This window comes from Eurosta solidaginis, chromosome 3 (genome assembly GCF_040869045.1).
Source record: "Eurosta solidaginis isolate ZX-2024a chromosome 3, ASM4086904v1, whole genome shotgun sequence".
Classification (NCBI taxonomy): Eukaryota; Metazoa; Arthropoda; class Insecta; order Diptera; family Tephritidae; genus Eurosta; species Eurosta solidaginis.
Window position 1 is genome coordinate 268,188,305 of NC_090321.1, and position 22,165 is coordinate 268,210,469.

The following is a 22,165-nucleotide window of genomic DNA, read 5'->3' on the forward strand; positions in this document are numbered from 1 at the left end:
ATCTGGTTATGTGGATAAGTCACCATTAATTGGCCTTTAAGTCCTAATTGGTTTTTGGTTTCTCGCCATATCCATAACCTAAAAATATTTGAGTTGGTGAATTTAATAACTTTTTGTAGATTTTATCATTGTTTTGGATACGTTATGACTAAGAGACTTATTTTTTGTGGAATATGTTTGTAATTTTCTGCGTTTTCTTTATTTTTACGAAATTTTCACGATTTTTAGGTTAAGGCATCATTAATTGATCACATTGGAGATGGTTATGGATATGGGTATGGTTACGACTATGGCGTTAGGGTTAAGGAAGTTTAATTTTAATTAATCGTACGACGTCGGAAATGTCAAATCATATTAATAAAGTACCAATCAGCTGATTTCCGACAGTCACCTGTTACTAGTTCCGCCATTTTTCAATTCAATAAGCGTAACAATTTCTAAAAGACAACAAGCAGAATCTCACTTTTCTCATTTAACCGCTTTTCCCTTTTTCGAACATTGTTCGGAATAAGAGGAAAGACAGAAGTGAAAAAGTGCTCAACGATTTTTAATGCAGAATAAGAGGAAATGGAAAGGGGTAAAAAACTCGCAGGGAACTTTTGTTCAAAACTGCATGTTACATTATAAGTAAAAGAAGAAAATACTGATAGTATTTATTTGCTACTATTTTTTTTTTTTAACATTTTTAGTCACCACTTTCCCAATGATGGCTTGGAGATCAAGCGTATACGGTGTTGGGCCATCTTCAGCGTCATATTTTGTTTTGGGTTTCGAATAGCATTAGCTAGATGGTTTTTTTTTTTTAATTTCATTGTCCTCCATAATCTTTATCAATATTGGGAGTTAACAATTTCACTTATATGTATTAACAGTTTCTCTTAGTCTCCCGTTTATACCGAATTAGCTGTATAATCCGGATCGCCGTTTCGTCTGTTTAAGCTATAAGAATTTAGCAACAACACTTGGTTAACAAATGATGAAAATTATAAAGATTCATAAAAAATATATTACTATACATAAAACGCATACAGTGGTCAAAGATTTAAAAAAAATTTGCAAGAAATATTGCAAAAAATATATACTTGCATACCTACTAACACAATAACAACAAAATCGTGCGAATAATTTTCAAAATTCCAGAAAAACATATATATATCATATACATATGTACTATTTAATACTAATTACAAAAAAAAACGAAATAAATAAATACTATCAATAAAAATCGAGTAAACGATGAATTTTATAACTCTAATAAAAACTGAAAAAAAAAATTTATTAAATATAAAAATTGCAAATGCATACGCGCTAATGCTTATATAATGAACTGATAGTAAATGAATTGCAAAATTCTAAAAAAAAAAAATTGTAGGTTTTCCAGTATACATACTAAATAATGCTAAAGTGAAAAATTAAATTAAAATTTACATACTCATATATTTACTAAATAACTAATGACAAATACATGCCGCGTAAATTGTCTGTGTGTAATTGTAAAACAAACTAAGTAAAACTAACACAAAATATGGATTCAATTTCCAAAAACAAAAAAATTATTATTAGTCAGAAAAAAAGCCATTTAGCTTAAAACGAAACAATTTTGTGAAATTAATAATGTTAGATTATACATATATATATATGCTAAGGCACAAATCGTAAAATATGTATCACAGTAACAGAAGATCGACATAAACACAAATGTTTTTGTATGAATTGTGAAATCAATTCTGTATAACTAAATTTATGCATAAAAATCATTGAGCGTATAATAAAGAATTTGTGTAGTATATAAAATATTTTATTGTACGTAAATAAAAAATTTTGTACGAATTCCGTAATAATTTTACGATGCAATTTTATAGAACAAATAAAACTTTGCTGCTATCGCCGAAAACAAAGTTGTTTCATTTCATACAAAACTAATTTTAACCGGCTCCTCATATATCTGAAACTCTTCTTTTTTCCAATGCTTCTTTGCTTCTCGAACTTTGTTTACCTTTTCATCTTCCACCATTTCCATTTTTCTATTTTTTTGTTCTTTTCCTAATGTTTCTAGGTTCCTCCCTTCTCTACCCTCTTTAAGGGGATAGTGTAAAGTATGGTCTATCAAGGACCCCGCATTTTTTAATATATCACGTTCAGACCTCAATGTAATATCAAGAACATTGTCAAGATTTTTGTGGGCGACCGCAACCGAAAACTTCAATCAAATTTGTACAAAACTAAAAAGGCTTTTTGGTAGAAGAAAAGTTGTTCTCTGAAACGGTCTAATGTACATTTTTATAGGTGTGACTAATTAATGTAAAAAAGAGAGGATATGCTAGCAATTCAGAAACGAGACCAAAAAGTAAGTAAAAAAAAGTAGAAATATTACTTCATTACTTAGTGTAACAACCGTCAAGGACATTGTAAATGTGATGAGGATGTTAGCTACATACTACATAAACTACAGGAATATGGTAGAACGAAATCGCAGCGAGTTTTCTTCATCAGAACTTCAGCTCATGTGCTTTATGTTTGTTTTATGCCTAGTTTTTACGTGCGTGTCTAAACACAAGTTATAGTTGACTAGAGTTCAACCATGCCACTTCGTTCGAAAGTAGAAGCTTACCATCGATTGTTCTATGCATTAAATTTTGTAAAGGCTATTGAATATACCGATGATCAGATTATCGACGGTTAAATATGGGAAATCTTAAAAAAGATTTATAGCTTAACATCATTTCTGCTCAAAACCTTTGAGAGGCTGATAAGTGTGTACAAAAAGCCCAACGTTGATAAAAAGTGGCTCTCCACAACACAACATGCGTACTAGGGTGGGTCGATTTGTATGGACGAGAGTTAACCGATATCGCGCCATCGATTTTTCGATAGGATTTTGGCTCATGGAAAAAAGCTCCACTACGCATACCCAAAAAAATAATTTTCGAGCCTGCGTAATTTTATTTTTTTTTACTTTTTTCGACTTTGATTTTAAAGGTTTTTTTCATGACCTACTAAACAATGTTCATATGTACATCCTGTCCGACCCAAAAATGTCCGCTAAAAACGTGGGCGATAACAGTTTTTTGAAAAAAAAAAAATATTTTTAGCGGACATTTTTGGGTAGGACAGGATATACATATGAAATTTTTTTTAAAAATCAAAGTCGAAAAAGTAAAAAAAAAAATGAAATTACGCAGGCTCGAAAATTATTATTTTTTGAGTATGCGTACTGGAACTTTTTTCCTGAGCCCAAAATTGTATCGAAAAATCGATGGCGCGATATCGGTTAATAAATGGACCCAGTCTAATGCGTACACCCAAGGCAAGTCGGTAGACACCGCATTGTATAGGGTGGTAATAAGAAGAGAGAAAGCTCTGGAGTATAAGGAATATGCTCTAGGAGTTTTCTTAGACATTGGCGGGGCTTTGAACAATGTTTCTAAATGGGCAATTATGGATGGTCTTAATTACATTAAAGTACATCCAGCCTTAACCATATGGATCGGCTGCATGTTAAATTGCAGGAACATTACATCACAATGGGGATTGTACGAGGCCACGAAATCAATGGACAGGGGCACGTCGCAGGTGCTATCACCTTTGCTGTGGACGTTGGTCATCAACCAACTGCTCAGGCGATTCGATGATGGACCCGTAAATTGTAATAAGTAGAAAGTGCCTTCCACGCCGAACCGCCTGAGCAGTTAGTTGATATTCAGTGTACACGGCAGACTTGAGAATACTCCGCCCTGTGGTGTGCCCCTATCCACCGATTTTGTGTCGTAATACAGCCGTCACTACGGAGTGATCTTTCTGCAATTAAGCACGCAGCAGATCTATCTGGTTAGTACATCCAGCATTTTAATGTACTTAAGACGCTCCATGATCACCTGTTTAGCGACATTATTGAAAGACTCGGCAATATCTAAGAAGACTCCTAAGGAGTACTTTTTGTATTCCAAGGCGTTCTCTATGTTTATAAGCACCCTATGCAGTGCCGTGTCTACCGACTTACCTAAGCACGTTGTGTTTTAGAGTACAGTTTTTCATCCATGTTGCAATTTATTTACACATCTACCAGCCTCTCAAAGATTTTGAGCAGAAATGATAGTAAGCTAATGGGTCTGTGGTCATTAGGATACATATGACTGAACTTCGCCGCTTTCCCCGTAGGAAAATGGCACGAGCAGCTCTCAAGTTGGGTATATGATTCAATCTTATGCGCCCTGCATGATAGTTCTACTGGAAATTTTAATTATGTCGGGGGAATATACCATCTAGGCCAGAAAAGTCCTCACCGCCCATTCGATCTTGGTCATTAAGCCCGGCATTACCCGCTCCATGATCGAAATGTAAGTGTTATCTACTGTCTCTTCTGGATCATCCCCCGATGGGATATGTGGTGCGTCGAGAAGCGCTTCAATTAACTGTTCACTACTACGTGACCATTTCTTGTTCTCTTTCTTTATTAGTCACTGGACTGTTTCCTCTACATAGGACTTTTCTCCATCGCGCTCCACGACACCTTTTCCAATGGTATAAAATGTACTTCGAAATGGGGCACTGACACTTACGTATGTAAGTTGGCATTAGCAATAGCGAATGTGGCCAACAATGCGCTTTCGCTTGATATGACAAAAGTGCTCAAAAAAACATAATACATTACGCTTCAACAATAACTCTGATATTGCTGACGGTGCAGTGGCAAAAAAAACTTATTCTCAAATTGCAATTCTGGCGAAAATGCGGCAAGCAACTGCTAGGGCTAGCTGGTATTTAATAAAGAGTATCAAATAGAAAGCTTTAGTTGGCGCAACTCTGTAAAGAAAAACGGCTGTCAGAAGTCCAAAAAATAAAAATAAAAGCATATATAAAAAAAAAAAAAAGCATTTATATTTAAATTTAATAATTTGTATAATACCAACTGTGGCTTTGAATGTAATGTGGAATATAAACCCGATGGATATTGTTGGGAAGATGGCGCGATATAAACTTATGAATATTGAGCATCCCAGCATACTAACTTACTCAGACATCATCCAAGTGAAGCTCGGCGATATCAGAGATGAAGTGGGCGTCGCAAGCAGGCTGCTAATTAAGGCCTGTGAAGTTGAGCGTATTTGGCGAGTGACTTAGCTCTGCCGCGGTTTTGTCGAGTAACTTTTCACTGGATTGCTACAATCTCCTGCTAAGTGTTGAGATCCGTCTGGCAAGTTACGCTATACGGAGATACTAAATTGGATCTACGCCCATCTCTCTAATAGTGATTGGAGACTTGTCAGTTGTTGTACTTAGGACAATCTCACTTGAAAGATGACGAGGAAGAGTCATTCAGTGACTTCACGCTTTACTGTCCAACTTTTGCAAGCAATAGCCATAAATACTATGTGGATATGAATACATATATGTATGTACATATATACATATACAAATCACCGGAAAATTATCGAGGATTAAGGTTTGCCGGCTCACATATCGGTTTTTCTTAACACTTATGTAAAAACATTTAAATATTTGCAATTCAGTGCTGTCAACGTTTATGCTTCACTAAAAATATATACACAACCACGTATGTAAAAATTAATGAATAGATATTACTGTGTAATATGGCTATGTTATGCCGCCGCAGTAGACCTACCTGCAGGACTAAGCAGCTGATAAAGGTACATTTCTGCTTTCTAAAATCAATGCACTTACCTACATATTTAATGAGCGAAACTGATCCTTTCAAATTTAATGGCCTAACTAAAAAATATGCATGGGTGTGTGTTCATTTATGTTTGTAACGAAAACATTTTGCGTAAGGCTATCCTTGAATTTATTTTCGATGCACACGCATATGTATGTGTGTGGGTATGCGCATGCGTAAATGCACATTCCTTTGTTTTGAGAAAATCTTAGGCAAAAGAAAATTTATGACCTGCTGCTGCTTTTCTACGAATACCTGCTTATGTATGTATGCGTGTATTTGCATTATGCGTGAAGTCTTCCTCGCCAACAAAGCATCTGCAATTAAGATCAGTTATACTCACGCATGCGTCCGAAGCGCATCTAAAAAAAAACTTCAACAAATCAACACAATAAAACTCGATTAACAAATTCTTTAAGTAGACTTAAAGTTTACATTAAATTAAATAAAAAAAAAAAAATAAACAACAAGTAAAAAGTCAAAGTATATCACTTAGTGAAATTGTGAAAACGACAAGTAAATATCGTTGAATTTAAATTTGATTTGAAAATGGATATTTTATCGAGTGATTTAACCGCATCCAATACAACAATGAATGCCTGCAGCATTGCATCGCATCCAGGAAGTGGCAGCAGTAGTCGACGTAGCAGCAATGGATCTGACAAAGTTACAACGGTTGAACGTTTAGTGGTCGATATTTTTGATAATTATACTTTATGGAATATGAATGGCGTACGAGGTGGCATGCAGCCGGTGCAGTCGAATGAGGTGTAAGTATTAAAGTATAATAAATAACTATAATTAAAGAAATTTTTCTTTTTAAAAACGTTCAATAAAAACCCGAAAGACATATTTTTTAAATAAATAGAAAAAGTTAAAGGATGTGCTTAAAAAAAACTACGTATACCTTGGATAGATTCTCTTCGTACCCCGACGGGAACTGTAAGACAAGACTTCTTTGTTTGATGTATATTGGAACGATTATCCGTCATCCCTTGTCAAATTTGGTTTTGAGACAAACCGGTTTTGGCGTTGTGCCATCATCAGTGTCGATTTTCGTTCTCTTCTTTGTTTGCTTTTGTCTATGTCGGATAAGATCTCTTTCTGCCCGTACGGAATTCTTACCGATTTTATCTTTTTTTAACTCTTATACAACATTTTGAATTTTTTTCATATTGGCTTTGTAGACAAATTTAAATAAAATAATTAATGCGGTAATGGTCCTAGTATTTTAGATTCATTAGAGGGCTCCGAATTTTTCTTAAATAATTCGATTCAATGAAACTAAGTGTTTTTGTTGTATCCATTTCTTTGCCGTTTTTTGTTATTGTTTATTAAAATTGGAGGCCGCCGTGGTGTGGTGGTAGCAGGGACGGAAAATAATATCTTTTTTTTCGGAGTCGAAAAAGTCTTCGTCAAAAAATTGTCCTAAGTGAAAATGTTTGAGTTCCCAGGTATCCCTATAGCAATATCATGTTGATGAGATTTTTCAAACTTTTTCCATAAAAGTCCACATATAAAAGTAAAATCTGTATTTGTATTTTTTGAGTCCGATAGAACTAGTTAAACTCGGACTTTTAAAAATAAAAGTTAAATCCGGACTTGTATATTTTAAGGCCAAAATAAAAGTACGGCTTGATAAGCCGAGTTTAACTAGTTCTAACGGACTCGGGTAATAAAAATCCGAAAATAATTTTTATCTTGATCCAAATACCAAAATTAATAGTTTTTCAAGGAATTATATTATACAAGGAATAAGAGTTTCCACCCCTGGGTGGTAGCATACTCCGCCTACCACACCGAAGATCTTGGGCTCAGGCGCCGGGCAAAGCAACACCAAAATTCTAGAATCTAAAAGCAATTTTTTTCAACTACATAGAGGAAAGTTTTTCTAAGCTGGGTTGCCCCTCGGAAGTGATTTGGCAAACACTACGAGTGTGTTTCTGCCATGAAAAGCTTCTCAGTGAAAATTCATTTGACTTGCAGCTGCTGTTTGGAGTCGGCATAAAACAAATAAGTCCCGTCCCACCAATTTCGGAGATTATCACGCCTTACATTTATTTATTTATTTTTTCTTAAAACTGACCATATATGTAGATAATAAACTGACTAATCCCAACTGTACCCAAAGCGACTAGAGCGGATCAATTATACCCAAATGCAGATAAAAGAGATCAATCGTAGACCACTCCCTTTAGAGACCTTTTTCTAATACCCCGTTTCTTCTCTAGTGATATAATTTTCTGGAGCTTTTTGACTCGCTCACTCGCCCACTGCGACCTTACATTAATCGTTTCACAAAATTTTCCACGGTTTTTTTTCTCTTTTTTATGTTTTTTTGTATAACTTTTCGGTTCCTTTCTGTAGAAATTTTTTTTTTTGAAATTAGATATTTGTCGTTTGTTCTTATTTTTTGTAGCCACAAATCCTAATATTTAGTTTTTATTTTCTTCTTAACAAATAAACTTAGTTTTGTATAACTTTTCGGTTCACTTCTTCGCGTGTTGATACAACTTTTCCCTCCGATCATTAAATGTAATTTATTTATTTTTTCACTTGTAAGTTTTTTATTTTATTAACTTTTGAAAAAAGATTTTTCTTAGTTTGACGCAGTGCACGGTGGGGATAAACTTTTGATTAATAAATAATATTTTTTTTTGTGTTGAAACTTTCAAATAATTATTTTAATAATTTTTATTTTTTTCAACAAATTAACGTTTTTTTTTTGCTTTTTATTCACGGGTTCATATACATTTTTGTTGCTTTCTTCGCTTTGTTAATTTTAAATAAAAATATTTTTTTTTTGGCAAGTTTCACTGTAAGTTTTTAATTTTTATTAACTTAAAAAATTTTTTTTTCATAGCTTTGCACGGAAGGGATTTCAAACGTATCCCGCGATTTAAATTTATTTATTTTTTTTTTTACTTTTTCCCGGACAACCGACCATCTTACAACTCCTTCAGCAACTGCATTGTCCAACTTTTCATGCTGTTATTTTAATAAGCAATCTCTCACGTAATTTTTGCAACATTTTCCTACAAAGATCCCACAGTGTAGGCCCTGCAGTTATGATGCCTGTTAATAACATCTGTTTCCACTACTCTTATAAGAATTTATGTTCGAACTCATTATTGTAACATTAATAGCGTTTTCTTTTCTGGCAAAAGTGTTACGCTTTTTGTACGCCGTGCAAGGGTTGTAAATATATTTTGTTCTATTCTAAAAAGCAGGCAACACCTTTACGGGATATTTCGTTCTTTTGTGAAAATTGTTGCCTGCTCGCAACGCAAAAGCGTTACACTTTTACCCTGTATAAAATGGCGGTGTGGCAGTGCAACTCTGCTAAACCAGCTGATCGTGACGGTTTATTTTTCGAAGAAAATTGAAATGAAGGAAAAAATTGCTAATGGATTTTTATTATCATTGACAGCGCGTTTATGAAAATCAGCTAATACATGGGGTAGCCATTTATGTTCTTTGCATGCACTATATATGTATGTTGAAAATTTTCTAGGGTAGAAGTAACTCTATTAAGGCCTTACCATTTACTTAGGCAACAATTTATTTCAGACAAGAAAACGCTATAACTTGAACTTCGAAACTGCTCACATGCTGTTAAACTACGCCCTCTATTTGAACATGCCCTGTTAACATACTACATGTTTGCTATACCTCTACTAACAAACGAGAATCATTTTCTATGGCTACCGGAAATAGATAGCTTACGACTGGCGGATATCAGTCGAACCACACAAAGCTAATCGCATAACGATTTTGATATGCAGTATACGAAATTCGTTAACCTATAATCAGCCGTTGTCGCCAAATAACAGATGATTATTTTAATTTTGATATAACGGCACTTTTCTTCAATTTAAACTAGATATAGTTGTCACATCGTTATCGTTGTTAGTGCAATCGAAAAAAATTGTTCAGTTCTCTAGTTGAGTTCCAACATCATTAAATAAAATGCCACTATTGAAGTGCTAAACGAACTGAATTCAAACAAAGAACATATTTCAATACTAGCAGACCCGGCAGACGTTGTTCTGCCCAACTTTGGTCTATCCGCATAATTTTTAAGAAGTTTTTACCTGTTACTGTTCCTCCTCCTTTTCTGTTTCCTTTTATTCACTCCTCTCTCTGCGTGTCTTTCTCCCTCTTCGCCTTTTCCATCCTTTCTTTTCAAACTGGCTCCTCCCCTTCCTCCCTCGCTTCCCGTTTTTGTAGTTCTTTTTATTCTTCTCCTTCCCTTTTTCGCAGTCCCAGTTACAGAGGGTTGTATGTAATTTATAATGCTATTTTATGAAAAAATAAAAGTAAAAAATTTTGACTAAAAGAAATTAGGGGTGGACCACCCTTACCATTTTAGGGTATGAAAAATAGCAAAGATTCTCAAGCTTTCCTCATATGCTCACACAATTTCATGAGAATTGGTCGAGCCATTTTAAAAGAGGTCAACCACAAATACTGTCACATGAGAATTTTATATATGCGATGTTCACGGCATTATAAATAAATAATCATTGCAATCTTACTTTTTAGCCTAATTAGCTAATTCCTTTCGAGTATTAGTTGAGAACTAGCATCCAAGCTCTCTTCGTGATTGGCTTAAAATAGTGTCAAAGAAATCTGAGGTGCTATGTATGCTTGTAAGCGAGCTATAGACCAAATTGGAGCCTACTAGCAGAGCTCACTACCAAGCGTTTAGAACAAAATTTTACAAGACATGGCGGAAAATTGGTCCATCATATTTCTCATATAATTCTTATTCGGGTACTTTTAAGCAACATAAAACGGTTCATAAGCGCTTATTAGTGTCAGAGGAGCCAGAAACACATTCGCCAACCACTTCGGCATTTATGCAAATGAAGCGGTTTCTAATTGGCCCCCTTCTGGGAGTCTTTTATGATTAGTTTGAAAACTAAGATTTAGATATATAAAAAATTCAGTGAAACAACAAAATTTTCTTTCGTTCAGACTTTACAAAATACTGTAACGAATTTTGGGGAAATTCCGCTTTTTCCACCTTCTGCTAACGTGCGAATCGCTAAACTGTTGAATAAATAACTCTAATATTCAATAATGCAAAATGGTCTTTATTATACTACTTTGAAAGTACTTCACAACCAATAGCGTGCTTAAATCAAACTGAATACTAACTACTCATCTTTCGCTTCTTTTATACACTCTGTTGTCTCGTCCTCCCATTTCTCCTAAGGTCTAGTAATTTCTCGAAATTCATGCTTGGTTGCCAGCCATATATGTATGTACATGTATATTTGTAGTTTATAATCTCTCGCATAGTCATATGCGTGTGGATATGTGAGTACTACTTCGGCTGATGATTACATCTGTGTGTGAGTTATCTCTTCGTTGCCTTGTATGTATTTGGTAAATGATGATTATTTTGTTTATGTAGCTTGCTTTAATGTTTCTGTTGTTGTGCATTCATTTAGTGATGTGAAGATTCGCCACAACACTTTCATTGAGAACTTCTGAAACTAAATATACGAGCTTAGTTGAGCTCGGAAATGTGATGTGATCTCAGAGTAAATTCAATTGACCTCATATTCATATGAGGAACCTTAAAGTACCATCCCAAAAATAAATAAACCTACCATTTTTATTTTTATTTTTATTACAGATCACCACCACTGTACAATGCCAATAATATAGCAGCATGCTTTGACTCACCACCGAATGAGAATGGTGATGGTATTACAATCGCTAGACCGAATTCATCACGAAACTCAGCCGCCAATTGCAACTTTTGTACTGACACAGCAACGACTCGTTGTATCGATTGTAACGAGTTTATGTGCAATAGTTGCTTACGCAAAATACACGATGGTCCCCTTTACCAAGATCACAGGATTAACTCATTACCAAAACCCATTGGCTCTTCCCCGCCAGGACACATTTCCATTAACAATTTAACACCACCATCGCCCGTCGGTATTTGCGATATACACAATGAGGTGTTGCGTTACGTTTGTGAGGTATGCAAAAAGTTGGTTTGCCAATGTTGTACGCTCCATGAACATAAAGAGCACAATTACGCTTCGGTGCAAAGTTTTGCCGAACACGCACAAGAAAAGATTGATGTAGCTATTGAAAGTAGTCGTACTGGCACAAAATGCATTAAAAGTAGCATTGATCGCGCTTTAGCCTTTATAAGACTTACCGAAAATAATTGCGCTGAGCTTAGCGACAATGTGCGAAGAGCCTTTCCACAATTCATACAAGCCATTGAAGATCGTGAACGTTATTTATTGGATTTGATTGAAAAAATACGTCAACGTCATTTAGCTATTTTAAATGATCAAATGGTTGGATTGAAGTCGGCACTCGCTGGTATAGCCGAAACTTCGGATATGTTGTCAAAATTATCTGGGAAGATTGGTTGTATGGATGATATTGATTTAGCAATGAAAATTTCAAATGGACAACGTCAATTGGAGCAATTCGCCGCAATTTATAAAGATCTACAACCAAAACAAGATGTTTACGCTTTTGTTCCACCAAATTATAGCTTAATTCAAGATATACGTAACCAAGGCTCTGTCTTGTATGTTGAAGAAAGAAATGGAGCAACAGTGACTGCGACACCAGTACTCCCCATAAACGGTGTTGGGTTTGGTGCAGTAATGCAGCCTATGCCACATCCAAATATGCCTTTAACTAATGCGAGCACCGCAACAAATCATTTACGTTTGCCATTTGTGCCTGAGAATAGTTATCACAGCGGCAATATAGCAACGTCTATGCCGTTACGTGAAGTTAACATAAATGGCACAAAATCTTCGGGGCTCGAATGGGAGCTAAGTGTTGTGCGTACTTCAGCGAATTTGAAGTTACAGGGTTCGTCACGTTGCAGCCCAGCCATTCCCGGCTGCGTCGATCTTGTAGCGGCACACAAAACAAATATCCCATCATTATCGTTCGCATTCGAAGGTCACGATGATGCACAATTGAGTCGTCCTTGGGGTTTGTGCGTTGATAAACAAGGGAATATTTTGATCTCCGATAGACGTAATAATCGTGTACAGATTTTCAATGCGAATGGTTTGTTGAAGTTGAAATTCGGTCGTAAAGGTAATGGCAATGGTGAATTTGATTTACCTGCCGGCATTTGTGTTGATATCGATAATCGTATAATTGTCGTAGACAAGGATAATCATCGTGTACAAATATTTTCGTCGCATGGTTTGTTTCTATCAAAATTTGGTTGTCAGGGTAAAGAACATGGCCAATTCCAGTATCCTTGGGATGTAGCAGTGAATATGCGTCGTCAAATTGTCGTTACCGATTCACGTAATCATCGTGTACAACAATTCGATTCGGAGGGCCGTTTTATACGCCAAATTATATTCCATAACTATGGCATGAATAGAGGTATTGCCTCGCCTCGTGGTGTATGTTATACGCCTACTGGAAATATTATCGTTTCAGACTTCGACAATCACTGCTTGTACCTTATTAATCCCGATAATAATGAGGTGAGTTTTGTAGGCTTTATTTTTCTGTATGTATATCAAAAAAATCATCGCAGCTAATAACAACAACAACAAAAAATGCCCATAAAAACAGCTGAACTAATGTTTACATGCGCAATGCGTCACCATAATTCCAAATCAACATAGAACGCTTTGTTACACTGTTTCGCCTTTGCTAGACAAAGTTTGGGGAATATGAAGCGAGGAAAACGCTGAAATATTGTTAATGGCCGATACACAATGAAGTTTTTCATATAGTTGCGTTCAACGCAATCCTATGCATGACAGTGACATCCCCTCAATCAAGCAAGATGTTGCGTTTGTAACTTGGCAATTGAAGTTTATTTATTTCGCCTTGCCCATTTACATAAAAAAATTTCGCGAATCTCTGTTATAAACATTCTCACTGTACAAGAAATATACTTGCTAACATATTTCGAGTGCTATTGATTTGTAATATTGCAGTTTTTAACTGTGAAAAATTTTAGAAAAGTTACCAACGAGTGGGAAAAATAATTTCACTTGTAAAGTGTGAGAGCACCCTTAGTCAAAGCAAATGTCAAATTCTTTTTCTTATGCTTTGCTAGCAACAAATTTGGGAGTTGGCTACTTTTTCATGTCAGATGGCGTCGGTGTCGCTGAATCTACCGTTCTCCATAAAAATACGTGCAATCTACTAATAATGCATAAGATTTAGTTGGATGCATCTATAAGAAACACTTGTTGTGATCAAACCGTTAAGGCGAACCTATGCGGCAAGAGCTCTATGTAAATTCTCTTTTATCTGCTGATTACTACCAAATTATCGATTGTTTGTTTTTGATACACAAAATATACATACCCACTATGCTATTCGACGCTTGTCTTGCGCGGGAAATCTGATTTAGATTGAGAAGATCTGGCATTCTCATAACCAGTCGGCAATACAGTACGTGAATAAAAAAGAATAAGTGGATAAAACAGTCGCACATACACGTCTTTCGTGCAAAGGCAAAGATGTCATGTGTTCTAAGCGTCATTCGTTAGACAACTATTGCGGATTCAGTAAAAATTAAAAAAAGTTTAATAAAAATAAGAAAAGTTTATTAAAAAATTAATTACGTACTAAATTTTTGAATAAAATAGATGTAGTATACAGAAGTACCACAAACTGAAAGCAATATGCTTTGATGATTAAACAAACAAAAGTTCATAGGAGCAATGAAAAAAAAATATGTGCATGAAGACGCTGTCGTATAAGCGTTTTGAACAACCATGAAGGCTGAAAATGCCATATACATATGTTGTTGGTTGATCCATTTCAGACATGTATGTACACTTGAAGAACTGCATTCGGCAAAGATGCGCTTGGTGACTAATAATGTGGATTTAATCACAGCCGCCGTGGTGTGATGGTAGTGTGCTCCCCTTACCACACCGAAGATCCCGTGTATTTCCAAGTGTATTTCAGCCATGAAAAGCTTAGTGAAAACTCATCTGCTTTCCAGCTGCCGTTTGGAGTCGGCATAAAACAAGTAGGAAAAATTAAAAAGGAAAACGGCGGAAATTGGAAGAGAAGCTCGGCCTAAAATCTCTTCGGAGGTTATCGCGCCTTGCATTTATTTATTTTAATTTATTTAATCACGGGAGCAATTTTACTGAAAGTTAATTTACTGGAAATCGGTTAATAAGTCTTTTGAGTAAAAAATTGTTTACTTAAACTTATTACTTATTTCACTTAAAATATTTGGCAGCTCTGTTTCTCACAAACCCTCTAAGCATGTGGTGGTATTTCGCGCTCTTTTTTGGTGAAAAATCTTTTTCGAAGAAAGCAATTAGAAGAGCGTACGAATCGCATGGCATATGCGGAAACGGGGCATTCGTCGGATATCATAGTAGGCTTTATTATTTTCAGTAGAGCATCTTAAGCATTTTGTCTTATCATATTTTGTTTTAATTTCCCCCCGCAGATCATTGCAAATAAAGGGCATGAAGGATCTGGTTATCAAGAATTTAATCGGCCTTCTGGTGTTTGCTGTGATGATGAAGGACGCATTATCGTCGCTGATTCGAAAAATCAACGAGTCAACGTTTACAGTGCAAGCATGGAGTATCAATGGAGCGTAAGTATTCTTTTTAACGTGTTTAAAGTCTCGTTTCACGGTATTAGTAAATTACCACCTCTGGCTCAACTAGTTTTGTAGATAATTTATATTTTCCTTACTAGGCTTGAAATAGGATGTAAAGTGTGTATATTAGACTGTGTCGATTTATTAACCGATATCGCACCATCGATTTTTCGATAGGATTTGGGCTCAGGAAAAAAAGTTCTACTACTCATACCCAAAAAAAAAATAATTTCCAGCTTGCGAATTTTTTTTTACTATTTTTCTACTTTGATTTTTAAGTTTTTTTTCATGACCTACTAAAAAATTATCATTTGATTGCAAAATTTTCTTGCATACCCTGTCAGACGCAAAAAGGTCCGTTAAAAACGTTGGCGATAACAGTTTTGTAAAAAAAAACTCAAAAAACTTTTAACGTTTTCAGGAGACATTTTTGGGTCGGACAGGGATACATATGAAAATTTTTTTAGTAGGTCATGAAAAACCTTAAAAATCAAAGTCGAAAAGAAGTCAAAAAATGAAATTTCGCAGGCTCGAAAATTATTTTTTTGGGTATGCGTAGTGGAACTTTGTTCCCTGAGCCAAAATCCTATAGAAAAATCGAGGGCGCGATATCGGTTAACTTTTATCCATACAAATCGACCCACCCTAGTGTATATATCGATGATTAGAACAGAGCCGGCCACACAAATACTAAAACAATTGCATAAGTGTGTGTAAAAATTGAGTGACAACTCCCCACAGTGTGCTAAAAGAAAATGTGGACTGTGAAGTTCGAAATTAAAAAGGACTCTGGTTATTTGATTTCAAGCTAATCCTAACAATATTTACTTATATTCATATAACTAAGAACGCGGAGGTCGAGCTAGCCAAAACTTTTTTATAAAAGAAGGTATGGTGTTTCTTCAATGCAAAATTTACTTAAAAAAAACACTTTTTCATTAAGAAAGAACTATAAAACAAAGTAAATGTAAACATAGAAATATATATTTTCAAAACATAAAGTTATTCAATAAAAAAATGTATAAAAATCAATAAAACTAAGTAGAACGTATAAAAATTTACTTATATTAAATCGTCAATATTTAATAATAATAAATTAATTATTATTAATTATTAATATTTAAATCGTCAATATTAATATGTATGTTCAAAGGAACTTAATAATACTAACTAAAACGTATTAAAAGTCACTTTAACCTTGCAGCATATTGTTTTTATTATGTGCCCAAAAAGTAGCATGGGCTTTTCCTTTTGCATTCACTGTTGATTTTAGTGAGTGACAAGCGAAAGCAAACGATCGTGAAAGCACATCGTTAGTGGCTGTATGAAAATACGAACTCAAATTGCACAATGTGCAACTTTTGGCCGGCTCTGGATTAGAACGTGAAGATATTAGGGCTGACTACATTCATGACGGCGGTGTAGCCGCCCCTTCTGTAATTATTTTTACACATGTTCTTATGAGCGTCGTTATTTTCGGCGCGACAGAGCAGCACGACCATGGCGGAACGATACAAGGTGGCAGCATGGTGACATACCTACAAACATAAATAAAAGTTTCATGTATTTTGTTTTTGTAAATTCGATGGACCAATGTCAAAATCGTATTGCGCCGGAAGTTGATGTATCAAATCAAATAAAAAGAAGTTTATAATCAGCTGTCCCGTCCTGCCATCTTGTATCGTTCCGTCATGAGCACGACAACCTTTCAAAAAACGCGAGTACTCCATAAATAGTGTAAGGACTACTCCTTTAGGATTATAGGAGTGTTCCAAAACTAATTTGTATTCATACAAAAAACGTGCTCCAATTAACATTGCGATGTCCTAGGAGAGGAGTAGGTGATCCCACTCTCGCTTTGTTTGTGAGTATTCCACAGAGTACATACGTGAGAGTACTTTCCAAAGTACTTTCACTGTAGTACTCCATGGAGCACCCACAGAGGATCATATGCCAAAGTACTAAAGAGGAATTGTGTCGGAATGAATTATCGGAGTGAATTTAATTTAAAATGAAATTAAATGGAGAGAGGCAATGCAACTTCTATATTTTATACTACGAATATTCTTATGTTGCTTAGCATTTGCGTGAATAAGGAAACTAATAATTCTCTCTACTATAGTATATATACATAAAACCAGTTCGCGGTTGCATTTTATTAGAGTTGCCATAGTAAAATTTTATTATCAGTTATTTGTATGCAATATTTTACTTTTGGCTACTCTGTTCGATCGTCATCGTGTCGTGATCACGGTCGTTAAAAACCGAGCAATGATCGGCTGATGGTGGTCCGCAAACGCCTTGCAAAGGAGTATTGTTAGAGTACTTAAACATGAAGAAACAAGAAAGAACCTTGCAAAAATTGTTGGATCACGTGTTCCATTTTCTACATGTTGGAGTACTCTAACAATACTCCTTTGCAAAGCGTTTGCTGACCACCATATTCGTAGTATAAAATATAAAAGTTGTATTGCCGCTCTTCATTTACTTTCATTTTAAATTAAATTCACTGCGATAATTCTTTCCGACACAATTCCTAAGTACTAATGGCATATGATCCTCTGTGGGTGCTGCATGGAGTACTAAAGTGAAAGTACTTTGGAAAGTACTCTCACGTATGTACTCTATGGAATACTCACAAACAAAGCGAGAGTGGGATCACCTACTCCTCTCCTAGGACATCGCAATGCTAATTGGAGCACATTTTTTGTATGAATACAGATTAGTTTTGGAACACTCCTATACTCCTAAAGGAGTATTCCTTACACTATTTATGGAGTACTCGCGTTTTTTGAAGGGAACACGTAATCCAAAAATTTTTGTAGGGAATCAATCACAAAAGCCGTTGTAGCCAGATCAATGCTTGAAACACAATGCCGAGCGACGACGATATACGCCGCGTCGGGCGATGACATTTTTTAAATTACGCCCAGACATTTCGTCTACTTAAAACACAATGCCGGGCGAAATTGACGCTGTTTATTCAGAGTGGCCATTATTTAGAAATAAAGATGAAAACAATTAAAACTTTTTTAATTCTCTACTTTAGCACTTGACTACTAAAATACGCCCAAAATGTTAAGAAATTAACAAAACAAAACAAAAATGTTTAGAATTTAAATTAAAAATTATATATAAAGAAAAAAAATTTGTTTTTGGATATTATGTTTTCTTTTAATTTAACAGCAGCAACCCTTGGGATTTTTGTCGTCATCGCCCGGGGGCGACGATAGAAATAAATCTATCGTCGCAAAATGACGTCGCGTAAATTTCTCTCTTGGCGTTCATTGTGTTCACCTTCATGTAATTATGGGGATTCTATTTTTGACAAGGCGATTTTCGTCGCGTTTATTTCGCGGCGTCAGGGCATTGTGTTTCAAGCTTAAACCTAATTATATTTTTGGGAAGCGACAGTGAATGGCGTCCTTTTTATTTTGTCAATAAAAACTAAAATAAAATTAAATTACGGATAATAAAAGCTAAAATCATTCTTTTGGACATTTTTTTAACATAATTAATATTTTTTCTAAATTTTTCGCTACTGTTTGCTGTAATTTATGTTGGTGCCTGCCGCTTTCAAATGAAATGAAAATGCTTCAATTGCGGGTACTTTTATTTCAATAATCTCTCTGCTCAATTGGACTATTAGGGGTGGGGGAAATGGTATTGGTAGGGAATAAGAAAAAAGAGAGCAGGAAATGAAATGAGATGGTGAGCAAAAACAAAAAAGGAAGCAGAAAAGGTGGAGTATGACTTATGTCTTTTCATATCGGTACCAATTTAGGAACGCAAAGCAAGTTACTAAATCTAAAGAGTAAGTGGGATGAAAAAAAAAAAAAACACCTATAAAACATGGCTTAAGGACTTAAGGGTGCCTACATAGTAAGCAGCGTACAGTTTTAGGGAGCACTTAGTTTAATGCCTCAGTCATGAAAAATTTTTGTGGGTAGTGGTTCAGTACCAGACAGTATTCTGTATTTGCAAGTTAGAGTGCGTTTCGCTAAAAAAAATCGCTGGAATGTGTGATAGATCAATGACGCGTATCTACCGAGTCCTCTGTTGAATTTTCGTTGTCCTATAGATACACTTATTTAAAAAAATAGTTAACAATTTTTTTTTTAATAATACCATTATTATTTTTCTTTTCAGATTGAAATACGTCCATCTCTCAATCCATTTATGCCGAAAACTATAGAGGAAAAAGATCGAACTTGTGATGTTGCCATAATGCCAGATGGACGTATTGTTCTACTTATCGAACTATCACCGGACTCCAAAGAAGGTACGAGTCCTTCTAAAAGATTCGTACATATTTTCTAAAAATTTAAAATTGCATATTAAAAAAATTCTCATTTTTAAAAAGGAATTCAAAAGCCGTTTATAGGCAAAGCAAATTAAACGTTAAATTATATTCATATTTTTTTACTTTTATCATAAACAAAGAGCTATTTTTACCAGAAACTTAAGTTCATTTTAAAAACGTTGTGCAAAAAACGAAAAAAAAAAAAACACAATTTATGTATATTTAGCTACTTTAGTAAACCATGAACAGTAATAATGTAAGCCGATTTTATTGATGTTATTGTTGTATAAAGCTTTTTTTATGCAATTTTAAATTTGCTATTTAGGGCCTTTTTCTCATGTTAACTTTTAAGTTTATCCGTCCGGTTAAAACAGTTGTTTGTACGCAAAATTTGAGAAAACGGCTCTTAGATTTTTAAATTTTTTTTTTCAATTTGATACATTTTTGAAAATTTTAAAACCAATCATATACTGCGGTATGAACAATGTGACATGACTATGTCATTATGTGTACCTTAAAAGCATTTTTCCTAGAATTAGAATTTGAAACTACAATCCTTTTTTTAAATAATTGTTTTATATGGTGCTAGTGTTATCGCGTTAAAAGCTTTATTTTTTTTGTCCCCGTATCCGTTCACAATGAAAAACATTGTGTAAAATGTTCCAGGCCACAATGATCTCGTGCTAACTTCCGTGAGGGCTGCCTATGTATCTACAACACCTATGTGTTATAATCAATGCGAATTCAATAGCAGGTGTTGTTATCCCACCAGCTAATTGCTTCTTCTTGATTATTTTCCATACAGCGCCTTGTACTTTAATATGTCAGTTAATCGAAATTAATTAAAATTTTCTTTTGACTTAACATTCTTCTGTACGGCGAATTTGTTGAATTCTCTTTGCCGCCACCTGGTATGGATTCGCCTTGGTTATAATATCAAAAAATCAGCCCGTATAAAGTTAGTGCCGTTATAGGCTTTCGTCATAATGTCATAATTTTGTTATTGGCTGTTAAGTGATAGTTAAAGTTTTCGCAAATAACAGTGACAAAAGCAAAGGCATTTTAATTCAATGCTTTGGGGATTTCTGATATTACAACAAATAGAACTAAACTACAAAAAAACTTTATCATATTTTCGAAATCAAAGCAGTGTAGAGTATTGCATTCACAATCAAAAATGTTTCATATAAATATATCTCAGATTTGTTTTACATTTTTACGCTTCTTTTTAGTATAAAAGCGTGATAACGAAAAACGTTGCAAACGCCAACTTATGCAAAACCAGACTTTAAAGTTTGTCAGTAATTAATTAGAGAAAAAAACTGGTAAAAACAAGCGAATTACGGGTTGCTTCAACCGATATTTCTGTCAATTTTTATCCATCGCAAAAATAACTGTTGAATCAACTTCGCACAAGTGGTTGATTCTGAAATAACCGTATTCACAGTAAAATCAACAAAAGAAAAATCATCAAACCTAAGGCTCATTTTTGTTGTAAAAAGATATGTATATATATACTAGGGCGGGTCGATTTGTGGGGAGGCAAAAAAAATCGCCCATTGCTCTGCGAAAACATTTATGGTGAACCCCCGGGGGTTCCAGGGGGTGTGCCACTGGCATCGGTGGGACGGGCTTCCAAAGTTAGTGGGGTCGGTCATACATTTGGACGCGATTGGAGCACTCTAAATGGGTCAAAGTGGAATTTTTCAAAATTTGCCCCTACCCAAAAGTTCGACCCAAATTGGGGGGGGGGGGGGGGGGGGGGGGGTGGGTTGACATCAGAATTCGTTTTAGAGGTATGGTTCCTTCGGCGCAAAGTTTCTTATTTTGATCCCTAGAATACGATTTTCACAGAGCAATGAGCGATTTTTAAATCGACCCTAATATATACAGAGATTTCTATTTTAATAGAAAACTCAGTTAGATTGATTGAGAATCTTTAATTTTGACAGAATATTAGCTGTATCTTTTTTTTACGCATAGCTTTATCTGCTCTTATGAAATTGTTGTGAATAAAATTAGTACTAAAAAGTGTGTCTTCGCTATTTCTCCATACTACTATGTTAAATTACCGCTGAGAATTTTTTAGGCGCAAACGCAGATGTATACACATGCAAGTAAAAAAACACGGCCATTGTTAACTTGATACCAACAGTTTTTCTTCTGTTGTAATGTCCCTACAAGTGTGTCCTTTTAACAAAAACCTCCATTGAATTAACCATAATGCGATCACTGAATAATTGTTAATTCCAGAATAACAAACCTGATTGTTGATTTTACTAGCTCATTTCTTTCTGTGCTCGAAAATCAATTCAGTCAATATCATATTTTCCATCAAATGTTAGTTTGTGTTTAACTGGGAAACAACAAAAATGTCTATGATCCCTTCCTTAAAGAAGGTTGATTTTTGCTTTCCTGAAAATGTATGATTGTCGCTTACAACGTTTTTTGCGTTTCTCCCTCTCAGCTCAAAAGTTTCTGAACATACATATACGAAAAGTAATAAAAATTCATTTCGAAAACAATACTCTTCCAACTAAGTTGCTTAGTTAAAAAAAAAAAACAAAAAACTAGCCTTTTT

At 34.9% G+C, this 22,165-nt stretch overlaps 1 protein-coding gene across 3 annotated transcripts in view; it reads left to right on the plus strand.

Annotated features, from left to right (window-relative positions):
• The first annotated feature begins 4,816 nt into the window (after window positions 1-4,816).
• The window catches only part of LOC137245549 (protein wech-like), a 151,402-nt gene continuing 134,053 nt past the window's right edge, over window positions 4,817-22,165 (plus strand). For all 3 annotated transcript variants that reach the window (XM_067776409.1, XM_067776407.1, XM_067776408.1), the window contains exons 1-4: window positions 4,817-6,444; window positions 11,322-13,176; window positions 15,123-15,275; window positions 19,431-19,563. In XM_067776409.1, coding sequence (XP_067632510.1) covers window positions 6,224-6,444; window positions 11,322-13,176; window positions 15,123-15,275; window positions 19,431-19,563 — 2,362 coding nt within the window. In that variant the 5' untranslated portion in view covers window positions 4,817-6,223. The remainder of the gene's footprint in view (window positions 6,445-11,321; window positions 13,177-15,122; window positions 15,276-19,430; window positions 19,564-22,165) is intronic.